The sequence below is a fragment of the Mirounga leonina genome, unplaced genomic scaffold, assembly GCF_011800145.1.
Source record: "Mirounga leonina isolate KUSES-001 unplaced genomic scaffold, KU_Mleo_1.0 Mir_507, whole genome shotgun sequence".
NCBI classification, from domain to species: Eukaryota; Metazoa; Chordata; class Mammalia; order Carnivora; family Phocidae; genus Mirounga; species Mirounga leonina.
This window is the reverse complement of record NW_023270789.1, coordinates 558,867-572,735: the sequence shown is the minus strand read 5'-3', so window position 1 is coordinate 572,735 and position 13,869 is coordinate 558,867. Positions and strand designations below refer to the sequence as shown.

The 13,869-nt window shown below is 44.4% G+C and overlaps 1 protein-coding gene across 1 annotated transcript in view; it reads right to left on the bottom strand.

Moving 5' to 3' along the window:
• Positions 1-6,879, bottom strand: part of REG4 (regenerating family member 4) — a 12,631-nt gene extending 5,752 nt beyond the window's left edge. Inside the window, exons 1-3 of the mRNA XM_034990280.1 lie at positions 6,715-6,879; positions 3,861-3,958; positions 306-443 (exon numbers count right to left, since the gene is read on the bottom strand). Coding sequence (XP_034846171.1) covers positions 306-443; positions 3,861-3,958; positions 6,715-6,781 — 303 coding nt within the window. The 5' untranslated portion in view covers positions 6,782-6,879. The remainder of the gene's footprint in view (positions 1-305; positions 444-3,860; positions 3,959-6,714) is intronic.
• Between the last annotated feature and the right edge of the window lie 6,990 nt (positions 6,880-13,869).

The following is a 13,869-nucleotide window of genomic DNA, read 5'->3' as shown; positions in this document are numbered from 1 at the left end:
GGGAAGCCTGCTTCTCCCTCTCCCACTCCCCCTGCTTGTGTTCCCTCTCTCGCTGTCTCTCTCTCTGTCAAATAAATAAATAAAAATCTTAAAAAAAAAAATGATGCCATTGAAATAATTTCCTCCACTGAGAGCCAGAACTGAGACCCAGAGCTTGAGGCTTTGGCCTCTATGGATTGGAGGCAGTGACTGAAGGAGATCCACAGCCTGTGTCCCTGTCAGTAGGCCTGGAGGCCGTTTCCCAGACTAGGGGCTATCTATCCAGCTTTGCCCAGGGGGCATCGGTGGGCCACGTCAGAGGTTACCTTTTGTGGGTCGTGCAGGCCGATCCACACGGGCTGGTTTCTTTGGTAGCCAGTTATGTGTTTTGCTATGATGGCGGCTTCTTTTACATTCTGGAGAGACGCTAGGTGGGCTCCGTTTCCGTAGGACTGGCACTCGAGCTGTGGGCAAGACGTCTTGCTAATCATCTCTTGAGTTTTATTTTTTTTTAATTTTTTTTAAAAAGATTTTATTTATTTATTTGCGAGAGAGAGAATGAGAGACAGAGAGCACGAGAGGGAGGAGGGTCAGAGGGAGAAGCAGACTCCCCGCCGAGCAGGGAGCCCGATGTGGGACTCGATCCAGGGACTCCAGGATCATGACCTGAGCCGAAGGCAGTCGCTTAACCGACTGAGCCACCCAGGCTTCCCTCATCTCTTGAGTTTTAAAAGCATAATCCTCACCCCAGAACCCTAGGGCTCCAAGCAAAGTGGAGCGCACAGCCCCACCTCTCCCAGAAGTTGAGATCTACACCCTGTGACACTGCCTGTCTCCAGAGGAGAAAACGCAACTGCCCCAAGTGTGGGGTCTCGGAGGAAGAGGCGGCTCGAGGCAAGGTTGTGAGCTTTAGGGTCAGTGGACGTGCCTGCGGTCCTCCTGGTCTTGCCCCGAGTTACTGTATGTGACCTTGACAAGTCACATGACCTCTCGGAGGCTCACACTCCTTACCTGTAAAGTCGAAGAAATAATTACTCTGCTACACAAGGCTCACTACATCACTACATGATGCCATTGAAAGGCGCCTGGGTGGCTCAGTCGTTAAGCGTCTGCCTTTATATTATAAATGGCTATAATTATAATATATAAAAAATTATAATGGCTATAATTAAATATTCTAATTCTGCATTTCAACAAATCTAAGAAATCACTGATTATAAAACGTGCCCTTTGTCTCATGTCCCACTAGAAAGGAAAGAGAGAAAAAAAAATCAGTGCCACTTTATCTAAGGGAACACACGTGAACAGGATGAGTCTAGAGCAGATAGAATAAGGTGGGCTCTTCACGGAGCACCTCCAAAATGATGAGCACCTCACACACAGTATCCCGCTCAATCCTCACGCCAGTCTCAGGAAGTAGGACCCACCTTTAGTTTATGGTGGAGAAATGCACGATCAGAAAAGGGCGTTAGACTTAGTTGCCCAAGAATAGAGCCCAGGTCTGTGTAACTCCCAAGTTTGATGTCGGTTTTATTGTAAATTATTCTGGCCCTATACTGCACAAGAATAATATACTGTAAATTGTAAACGGTGCTCTGTACCTTATCTTTATTTGGTACCAAATAGGAACAGTGTGGACTGTCTACAAATCTGTGATGCTTCCTCCAAGGAGAGGGGAGACTCCTCAGATGCTGGTCGAGAATTGAAGATCCCGTGTTCGCGACCTTCTGATTCTAGATGAATGTGCCTGTCTGTTTGCTTTTCCTCAGCAGTGGCCATAAGATTTAATCTAGTTGGAGTTTTGAGTGTTTTCATCCCAGTTAAACTAGACCAGGGGCTGGGGTGCAAGCATGTATCTATCTACTGGTGCAACTTTCCAGACCCAAGTTTGTTTTCCTCCTGTATGGTTTTTTTTCATCCCAAATTCTTGTTCTTCAAAGATGCTACTTTCATTCCTATGCAAGAGAATGCAGGTGGGATTTTTCTTATCGATTACTGAATGATAATCACATTTTGTTTCAGGTATTGGATGGAAGATGCGGCATAACCATTCCCTAACCAGAAATTTACTGTCCAATTAAACGAGACAACCTTTTATATACACACGTCTTAGAGCTAGATAGAGATATATATACTTATTTTATGCTCTTTGGGGGTTGTGTTACAGGATCTGCCTACATGATAAAACCTAGTTTAACACAACTTAGTTGAATAAAAACATGGCTTTGGCTGGGGTTGCTATTTTAGTGCTTCCCTCTGGCATCCTGCTCATGATGAGATGTGGTTAGAGTTGAATATTCATACAGGCCTCCCACTTGTCAACCACTTCACAACACCAGAATGCTTCCAGACCCCTAATTTCATTTGACTTTCAAACTTGTGAGGCATGGAAGCCAGATTACCAGTCAACATTTGGTGAGAGTACCAGTCACAAAGGACTCCTGGGACAGAAGAGGAAACAGGCTCCAAGTGGTTCCGTGAGATTTTCCTCCAAGTTCCCACGCCTGGTAGTGAGGGAACCGGGCCTGGAACCCAGACCTCTCTGCCTCTCGTGTGCGAGATCAGATCTACCCATCATCTTCATGGCCCCCTCCATACCAGGGCTCTCGAGAACTAAGACTGGCCCTCAACTCTGGCAACTAGTCAAGCAGTAGCAGGGGCCACGGTAAAGGTTTGCCGGGTCCTTTTCCAGCACCTTCTCTGCATTCGGTTCAGGAGTAACCAGTCAACTCTGCTAAGACTCTGGATCCATCCTCTGGACTGTTTTTGCCTTGAGAACCTCAACTGAGCACCCAGCCTCTGCCGTAGGCTCTTTGCAAGTTATTTTAATGAATCCTTCTGAGAAGCCTGTAGGGTAAAGTGCCATCCCCATTTTAAAGCAAGAAAACCAATCAAGTGAGGTATGACTTAACTCTGTAAGGCAGGGTCATGATTTAAACTCAGGTCTGTATGACTCCCAAGTCCCCCAGGTATCTTCCTCTTTGTGTTGGCAGAATTCGGGTTGGAATCTCTGGAGACAGGCAGTACAGGTGACCTTTCAAGATTTCTTCAAGTTTGCTTCTCAAGAATTGAGGAGACGTTCATTGCTCTCCACCAGCTTTCTTTCTTTCAGCAAACAGTGTCTGGGAAACCCCTTCTTCATTTAGTGTTTTCTCTCTCTCTCTTTCTTCCTCTCTCTCTCTCTCTCTGTAACCATCATCCACATCAGCCCAGGAAGCACTGCATTAGGGCTGATTTCCCTGGGTTTGTTCCACTAGTTACTCTGGGTATAATCTTGGGAGAGTCACTCATGCTCACACTGCATCGAAATCTTCTGTTTAAGTGTCACAATCTTGCACTAATCCTGCACTTTTTAAGGCCAGAGAAGACTTTGTAGCTTCAATAGCTGTCACTTGATCACTGAGTTATTTATAAACAGAATTCTGAGGCCATTCTGGGCCCAGATCATACCACATTTCCCCATAAGGTGCCCCCAACCAGTCACGCCCATTAAAGAACCACAACCCAGAGAAACAGCTGCATGGGCTCCCCACACTCCTCGGAGGTGAAGTGGCTACTTGGGTGTCTTCTAGACAAAGCCTCAGTGAAACAAAACCAGCGCCTTTGTTGGGGGCTGTGGGCAGTGAGGCCTTCCATTTGTTTAGACTGCTTCACTTTCTGTCAGGCGGTTCTGAAGACCGTGCCCCAGGCCTGGCTGCACACTGCTCTTTCTGGCAAATGAATGAGTGCGACACACAACCGCCTTCTCCCCATTTCAGCAGCCAGGTGCCTCCTCAGAATGCCAAGGCAGGACCCTTACTTCTGAGTCACATGAGACCTGCAGCACCTGGTGGCCCCTGGCTTTAGAGACACCCGTCCAAGCATGGGGCCTGGTTTCTTACCTCAGCTTCAGACCAGCTCCTCAGCTTCCGGAAGTATCCGTAGCAACTGGACAGGTGGTAAAACCATCCAGGAGCACAGCTGGGTCTCACGAGGACGTCTGCACAGACACCAGAGGCAAGCACAAGTTAGGAGGGCAAAAACAATCACTTCCCACGTGGTCGGTTTCCAGAATGACCCGGAGACGGGGTGCCCTGAGGAAAGATCCTGCTAAGCTGCCAAGACTTTATACCGTTCATCTTTCTCCCAGCCTTCTCCAAAGGGAACTACGGCCTTTATAAGGGTAACTGTGCATTGGAGAAAAGGATACAATCAGAGCTTTTGAGGATCACTGGTGGGCGCTGGTTCTGAACTGACACGAATTCCATGAGACTCAAAAACGTCACTGTGGTCCATCTGAGGAGGGGCTTATGGAGCTCAGGTGACCACAGAGGTTTAGCTAGGAGGTTCACGGCAGGCCCGGTGGGACCCGCAGCCCACCCTGTGATTGTTTCCCCGGTTATCGAATGCACGATTGGAACAGACATACTGAGCAACCGACACAATCCCCACTTTGGTCGTGAGGTCGAACAGCCAGAATTGAAGGCAGCACAAGGTTTTAGGCATTACAAGGAAGGAGTGGTGGTTTCGGCCAGGGGGACACAGGACAGGTTAGCACTGAAGTTTGCCTTAAGGAGAGGGGATCGTTCGGGCGCAGTTGGTTAAGCGACTGCCTTCGGCTCAGGTCATGATCCTGGAGTCCCTGGATCGAGTCCCGCATCGGGCTCCCTGCTCGGCAGGGGGTCTGCTTCTCCCTCTGACCCTCTCCCCCTCATGCTCTCTCTCTCTCTCAAATAAATAAATAAACTCTTTAAAAAAATAAAAATAAAAATAAATTTTAAAAAAAAGGAGAGGGGATCTTTCAGGCAAGTGTGGTGGAAAGGAGAAGGAGAACCAAGGCCTGGAAGCCAAGGAAACTGTGACAGAGAGAGGCATGGGCTCTTCCTGCTAGTTGAGTAGTGAGGGGGCCGCATCTGAAGGTTCAAGAAGCAAGGAGCTGGCTGGAGATGCAGATGGCCTAGATGAAGGGAAGGCCAGGCTGGTACGTTTGGGCTTCGTGACCCCGTGGCCACGATCCAGTGCTAGATGGGAGTGCAGAGCTCCTCCTGCTCCTGGAGGATGTCCACAGACTGTGTCACATCGCGAGTGTTTCCTCTCTCGCTACTCAAATGACACCACTGTCCCTTGTCTGCCCCATTCTCCTGTTCTATTTCATCCCATGCCTGAAAATCTCTAGGGACTTCCTATGCTTTCAGATAAGCTCCCAACTCTGGCTAGCATGGAAGGGCTTCCGTGACCTGGCCCCACAGCCCTCTCCAGCTGGGTTTTCCTGCGCAGCAACCCCAGAAAGTCTCTACAGCTGGGAGGATGATCTGTGGAGGAGCAATGGAATGACCGGTGGGAGTGTCCTGGCTCTACTTCCTTCCGGGGGATAGAAACCAGAGAGCTTTGGTGAAGTCCCAGAGTAGGGTGACTGGTTTCTCACTCCCTGGGTTTAGCTGGGATGAATTTCAAGCCCCTGCAGGGAAGCCAGACCCAGAACAACAGGGAGCTAACTCTCTGGTTAGTTGGCTCCACAGGAGGGCTTGGGGGCTGCCTCCCATAGTCTTTCATACTCTAGCATGGGTCAGAGAAAGTGGCTGAATCCCCCAGGTCCCGACCAGCCTAAGGATTGAGAAAACTGGTGGCTGGCAGTCGGCATGGGGGGAGGGCGGAAAGCCTTTGAGTACAAGGACATATCAAAGGTAGGCTAAGGCGAGGACCACAGACTTGAGCCCAGGACACCAACATGATGCCCAAAGAACCCTGCTTCTGTTCCTTTGCCCTCCCAATGCATCTCCCCTTGGCCAAAGTATTCCCCAGTGGGAGGAATGCCAGGTTATATACATGCTCAGGCATGGTTTCCCTCACGGGGCTCATGGGACTATGAGAGGCACCGTGGACTAGGAGCCCGAACATCACATAATCTTGCTATGTGATCTTGGGCAAGTCTAGACTTCCTTCGGGCCTCATCTTCCTTGTAAACAGAACAAAGGCATTACACCAAATGTGCCCACATTCCATTTCTTTCCATTTCAGATATTCTATGATACACATCCTTAGCTCATGCATACCGCTTTCTTCCTGGCTTTTTCCACTGGAAGATCTTAGGGTATCGATTCTCACTCTGTTGACATGTTACTTTGTACCCGATGCTGGGACTACACGGGTGTAGGAGCCATCTCTCCAACGAGGCTCTAAGTCCCTTGCAAACCAAAATTCCCAGTATGTTCGAGTGGGAAAACGATGCATGAACATTGGGTAGCTCTGTACTTGCTGACTGCTAGGTGTCATATGCTTCAAATACATTACCTCCACCCGTCACAAGGAACTTGTAAAACAATTGCCATAACTGACATTTAGTTGATCATTTAACTATGGTTCACAACCACACAAGGCGGAATGTGTTTGAGTCTACAGTCCTCGCGCTTTTTGCCACATAACATTGTCTTCTGTTTCTGTCTTTGACATCTGTTTTTTTTTTCTTTTTAAAGATTTTATTTATTTGACAGAGAGAGACACAGCGAGAGAGGGAACACAAGCGGGGGGAGTGGGAGAGGGAGAAGCAGGCTCGCCGAGCAGGGAGCCCGATGTGGGGCCTGGGGTCACGACCTGAGCCGAAGGCAGATGCTTAACCCCTGAGCCACCCAGGCGCCCCTGTCTTTGACATCTATTGCCTGCAGCAGCTAAACATGGTGTGGGGCGAGTGGAAGGCTGGGGGTGTGCTGCGTGAACACTGGCTGTGGGCTCAGATCCAGCTGAGTGACTGATACTCACTACCCAGGACTTCAGTGCTGGCTACACAGCTCAGCACCAGGAGCAGCCGCAGGCTGTGGGGGGCCATCTTCCTCTTCCCCGGGGCTGCAGGAGTGCTTCGGAAACCTCTCCTATAAGGGTCTCAGAGACCTTGTGAGTTTTCCCTCAAAGTTCCTGGATTCGCCTGGGTCTGCAATCTGAACACAGTGGGTGAGACAGACCCAGGAATTTAGATGCCAAATCACATATGGAGGGGAAAAAAAAAATGTTTTTCTTGCTAAACCCAGATTATACAACAAAGGCAATCTCAAGCTAACTGTAGAGATTAGGAATATTTAATTTATGTCACCTGCAAGGCCTCTGGTCCAGTGCCAGAGACCTAACCGGACTGGGCTTAAAGTCTGGAGGAAAGGCATTTGGTATATTGTGAAGAGCCTGCTCCTGCTATTCTCAAGAGGACCAGCAGAGGGAGCCTAAGGCAAACTTTCTCAGAGACGGGGCAGGAACCGTCAACTCCATTAAATCAAGTCAGTCCCAAGAGTGAACTTGTCTGTGTTAGAATCAAAAGTGCACATATGGTCCAATACCCATATTTTACAGGTGAGAGGACCTGAGGTCTATGGGTATGAAGTGGTTTATTCCTTGTCACACAGCTACAACTAGATACCCTCACTTTAGGGCAACCCTCTTTCCTTCACACTTAGGTGATAACCACATTTTTTTTTTTAAAGAAAATTATCTTTCCCCATCACGAGACAGTACATGAATTATTAAAATATCCGTGAAAAACTGGAAAATAGGAAATAAATTCTATCTCCTAGCTTTTAGTGAATAGCATATAGACATCTTTCTAGGTACATCTACGTGTCGGTTTGTGTATCATTTTTATATAAATCGAGTCATGTTACCTGGTTTCATTTCTCAGAAACTGATTGATTGTAATGAACCTTCTTCCCCTAGCATAACTATTATGCAGTTTCGATCCCCTCTTTAGTATAAATGCACATACTCAGGGCTGTGACTTCACAGAACACGCACGTTGTCACACTGATACCCTTGGCTCAAATGCCCTCTGCACGGGCTGTTCTGTACGTCCCAGAACACAGACAGCAATGCTGGTTCCCCCAAACTTCAAGGAACACCCAATCTGTCCATTTTTTTCTTGCTAATTTTGGCACAATAAAGAAAAGTCTCACTGGTTAGTATTTTTTTAATATTCATAATTAAATTACTTAAATTGGTAATTTTTAAAATTTTTCAAAATATATAAAAAGAAGTTGAACATCTTTTTATATAATGATTGATTGGGCTTTTTAATTTCTTTGGTACATTTTTAGTTTACAGCTTTGCACATTTTTTCTGTTTGATTGCCATCTTTTTTCTCAGGAATCTGTAGGGCCTTTCTTTGTGCATTTATTGCCTTTCATATATTACTAAACATAGTTCCCATTTTGTATTTCTTCTTGTTTATCTTTTGCCACACTGAAAACTTCAAAAATTGTCATATTTACCTTCTTTTTTATAACATTCAGAATTTATATCAGAAAAATGGGCCATTACCATCCACGTAAGATTAAAATATCTACCCATATTCTCTTTTATTTTCATCCATCTGGCATTTATTTTAGTGTAAGCATGCAACTGGGTCCAAGATTTTCTTCCAAACAATTATTAGGATGAGTAATTCATCGAATCCTCCCTTGAGCATACTTTATGATCCAAAAATCAGAATACATATTCTAACTATAAAATAATAGATCGCTTAAGTGGAATGATGGAACATAATATTCAACTTTCCTGGACAATCTGAAGGTTCGATCCATAAACAGGTCCATGTGAGCACTCTGACACAGTGTGAATAAAGAAGGAAACCAAATGGTGAAGATTGTGATGGATCCCCCCCAACCTTTTACATCATTGCATTAACCCTGCACTTCTCTGAGGCACCTCCCTTCCGAAGGTGACTGAGGTATGTTCAATGTCCTGCAACCCCCTTAAAACACAAACAGCAAGGACTTCTCTGTCCAACCAAATGTCTGGGGGAAGGGAGGTACAGCATCTTTTGGAATAATCTGTAAGTGGATCTTAACAAACTGACATTCACTGGATGCTCCCATGTCACCTAATCTAATCATAACTAGGCTTCCTTGTAGGTATCATTAACTTATTTTACACACGAAGACACAAACTTCATTGAGATTAAGGAACTTTCCCAAAGTTTCACGGCTGCTAGATTTCACAGCCATGATTTAACCCGATGCTGACACCAAAGGCAATGCTCTTTATAATAAGGGAAGAAAGAAATGCATAGTTCAAGTTAAAAAACACAGCAGCAAAAACCATGACTAACATCATTAGACCTAGAGCATGTCGTTTCTGGCCCAGTGAAAAGCTGGTAAAGGAAAACAGATATTCAAAGAAAGCCTTCTGCCTTCAACCGGATGATTACCTGGTTGGCCCTCAAGGCTTTGAGGACCCCTGCCTTCTTCGGTGTCCTGAGAGATCCCAGGCAGTTTCTTGAGTTCTTATATCTTCTTGCTTCCAGAATTATATGACCTTTGTTTTAATCATAACACAATAGTATTGCTTGAAGTAATAATCCATCCATAAAAGTCTTATCTGTAGTCAAAGTGACTATGTGAGAGAAGGCTTGAGAATAAATCAAATAGCCAGAAGAACCCCTCCCTGTTGGTAAATAGTCTTTCCTTTCCATCCCACCTTATCAAACCTGACAACGCCCTGTGATCTGTTAGAAGCCCATCTTCTCTCCCTGTATTTACTTTTTCTTCTGTCACTCTTTTTTTTAAGATTTTTTAAATTTATTTGACAGAGAGAGACACAGTGAGAGAGGGAACACAAGCAGGGGGAGTGGGAAAGGGAGAAGCAGGCTTCCTGCTGAGCAGAGAGCCCCATGCGGGGCTCGATCCCAGAACCCTGGGATCATGACCTGAGCCGAAGGCAAACACTTAATGACTGAGCCACGCAGGCGCCCCTAGTTAAGAGTTTCTTTCTTTATTTTTTAATTTAATTTAATTTATTTATTTGACAGAGAGAGACAAAGAGAGAGAGGGAACACAAGCAGGGGGAGTGGGAGAGGGAAAAGCAGGCTTCCCGCTGAGCAGGGAGCCCAATGTAGGGCTCAATCCCAGGACCCTGGGATCATGACCTGAGCCAAAGGCAGACACTTAACGAATGAGCCACCCAGGTGCCCCTTCTGTCAATCATTTTTTCTCTTTCTACTGTCAATTTCCTTTATTTCTCCTTCCTTTGTATAAAGATGCCCCACTTCAACTCTGGAGAATCAGGATGTGTCTATCTTTGCAGAAAGGATTTGCCACCAGGTCTGGACATAAGTTATGCACCCCCGTGGTGTGCTTGAGGGGTCCATACAGACTTTCCTCTTTAAGGCACCAACCCCATTCCCTTCATCATGCACCCCATTCCTCAAATACCTGTTTCAGCTCCTTCTCCTGTTCTTCAGAAACAAGGCGCTGAAATCTTGTCCTAATGGGGGGCAATTATGTCAAAATAGCGTACACTGATACAATATTTTACCATGCAGTGTTCTCACTTGAGTCATTACATGAGCTCCTACCAGAATCCCTGGGAGTGATGTAGGACATATATCCCCATTTCACACTGAAGAAACCGGATGTTAACAGAGAGTAGAAAGCCTGCTCAGTCTGGATCATAATGCTGGTCAGTGGTGGAGCTGGACATTGACCTCAGGCCTTCTCTGTTTCCTGAATCACACAGTCTAATTAAGAAAAGAATCTATTTCAAAAAGGCAACACGATTTCCTTCTCTGGTGTAGATAGCAAAATATTAAACTATGTTGAAGGTGTCAGAGATCATTCAACCTCAACAGACTAGAACGTTAAGGCCGGGAAGGATAACATTATTTCTCAGGTCCTGTGTTTTTGCTCTACCGCTGAGGAACCTGGGGCCCAGAGAAGCACCAGGACTAACTCAGTACACAGCTAGTTCAGAGTGAAGCTGGTATCAGAAGCTAGACTTTCTTCCTCTCAGCTCAAGGTTTTTTTTTTTTTTTTAAAGATTTAATTTATTTATTTGACAGAGAGAGACACAACGAGAGAGAGCACAAGCAGGAGGAGTGGGAGACGGAGAAGCAGGCTTCCCGCTGAGCAGGGAGCCCGATGCGGGGCTCGATCCCAGGACCCTGGGATCATGACCTGAGCCGAAGGCAGACACTTAACGACTGAGCCACCCAGGCGCCCCTCAAGGTTCTTTTTACAAAGCTACTCGGGCTTTGCCATCCGCTTTTTTCTAGCCTGTATATACATCCATGGAGGACAAGAGAAAGTCATGTTTCCATGTTGTACAAAGTGTATTTTAGAGAACCTCTGCCATTCTGATGATGCTTTGGGGAAAGAACACAAGACCTGGCTTCTGGTGGATGTGGGTTCAGGTCCTAATTCTGTTACCTACTTGCTGTGTAACATTGGGTGTGCTCCTGAACCTCACTGTGCCTCAGTTTCCTAACTGTATGTGGCAGGATATTACCAGATGAATTTTGTTTTTTTACACTATCTGTTAAACACAGCTTTTTCCCCTTTAGGCGGCTGAATGGGAATCATCATTGTTTACTGACACAACAAAGAACAAAGTTATTAATTCCAAGCCTTTTGCGTTCAAAAGCTCTGGTCCAGATGTAAGAGAGAAAGTTTTGACAAAATATATGTCTAGGGAGATTTCCCAACCCGCAACCTTTACCCTGCTAGCTTCATGTCACTATATAAAGATTTTAAGGTCTTGAGATACAAGAGGGAAGAGAAGGAGATGAGACAAGAGGATTAGAAACTCATAGGACTTTAAGTGGTCTTAACATGGAATCCTCCCATTAGTTAGCTCCAAACCAGGGCATTGATGGAACCCACTTAAAACTTTGGAATATAAGAACACAGAGAACTCAAGTAATATCTGAACTGAAAAGCACCACTGAATACTGAGTAGAATTATTTGAAATTTTTCTACATGTAGACACATCATACATGAAAGTTAGAGAGAACCCAAAAACTGCAAATCAGCAATTACCTCCAAAGCTAGGTCAGAATAGTATCATACCAGAGTAATAAAAATGGAAGGAAAATTAAAATAAATAAATAAATAAATAAATAAATAAATAAATAAATAAATATAAAGAAATAAAATAAAAATAAATAAAATGTGTGAAGGGAAACAACTTTCAACCTGGAATTCTATACCCAGCCAACCAGTCATTGAAGGGGGGGCATGCAATTAAGACAAGTGAAAATTGTAAAAACTTAGAAAGGTTACTGTCCGTAGTCTGTTCCTGAGATTACTGCTCAAGCATGTCTTTTGGAAAAAAAATAAAATAATCCCTGAAGAAGAGAATGTGGTACAATAAAGAGATAGGTGTTGATGTTAAATAAGAATTCTAATGTTTAGAATAAGATTCATAGTGACTTTTAGTTTTTCTTTTTAATACAAGCTGGGTCTAAAATACCAACAACAACAAGAGGAATTAAAGTTTGGAATGAAGTTAAAATTTCATTTCTAAGGTCTGATGCTAATTAAATTTACTTTATTAGAAAATTTTCATTTGAGGGGTGCCTGGGTGGTATAGTCAGTTAAGCTTCCAGCTCTTGGTTTTGGCTCAGGTCATGATCTCAGGGTCCTGAGATTGAGCCCTGTGTCCAGGCTACATGCTCAGTGCAGAAGTCTGCTTGAGATTCTCTCTCCCTCTCTCTCTCTGCCCGCCCCCCTCAAATAAATAAGTAAATCTTTAAAGAAAAAAAAAGAGAAAATTTTCATTTGAGTCTGTGTATTTCCAGAATACTATTTGTATAATGCAAACTTGATGTTGTTACATTTATGAGGAAATACTAAAATTGAGCCCCACCTCCATCCAAACTTTTAGGACAGCAGGAAAAATCTTCCCGTCTTAGCCCCTTCCGTGACTCTAGCCTCTCGCACTGGGCTCCATCCACTTATGTCTTAACTCCATCAACAACCCCTGTCAGTGCTTCTTGGAAACCATACAAGGTCATGTCTCCATGCCTTTTTCTGTGTCATTCCCCTTTTTTGCAATACTCTTCTCTTTATTTGTTTGGTCATGTTTATTTGTCTTTTAATTAATTAATTCAGTAAGTGTTGAATGTTATTAAGTACAAGGATGGGGGCGGAATTGGTGCAGTGGAGAAGACATCAAGAGGTAAGAAAAAGAACATTGATCTGGTCCCCTGCTCAGACCCCAGCTTGGTCTGGAAGCTTCTTGGTTTGAAGCTTCTCTTACTCTACTCTTGGACAGCAGAGTTGTCTCTCTTGTGCTCACATACCTCACGCTTGTATTTAACTTGTGTTTTCTGCCTAAGCTACTTTGGGTCTGAGATCACACCAACTCATCTTCACAACCTTATGCTCAGGAAGTTTTAGTGCTAAACTGACCAGCAACCTAAGAAAGAGTAGCTGCTTCCAAACCTGCCCCTTTTCCTCTTAGGTGTTTCCTTCTAGAGGACAAGCAGGCTCACTCATGCCTTTCTTTTTCCCATAAATAAAAGCTTTTCTTTTCTTTTTTTCTTTTTTTTTGGAAGACATTCACCTCTTTCTCAGAAGGAAATGTTTTCTTTCCTCTTTTGGAAGAATTCATACTCCAAACCTGCTTGAAGCATTTTGCCTTCATCTATCTAGTGATTCTACTTTACTGCCTAAAAGACTCCTCTAAGGGGAAACATTCGTTGATATATCTCCATAGATAGATGGTACATTTCCAAAAAAGATGAAGATGGTTAAAAATGCTTAGATCGAACTGAATTTTCTGATGGAAAATAAAAATATGACCTCTTGACATGTGTTCACAAATATTCAGTAAGTTCTCATCAATTCATGGCCCACTAGTACAACTGCCCCGAAGATGGGACATGTTCTAATCTGTGCTATTAATGTGGCGGCCACTAACCACATATGGCCATCAAGCACTTGGATGGCTAGTGGGAATGAGGAGTTGAATTTTAAATTTTGTATAATTTTTATCAACTACATTTAAATGTGAACACCTACATGCATTTAGTGGCTACCGTATTGGTTAAGTGAAACCAAGATGATGGGAGCGGATTTCTTATAGAAACAGATCGATGTGAAACAAAAGAGAAATTGTTCCTATTTTTGAGGAAGCTTAGAGACAGAGGGAAACTT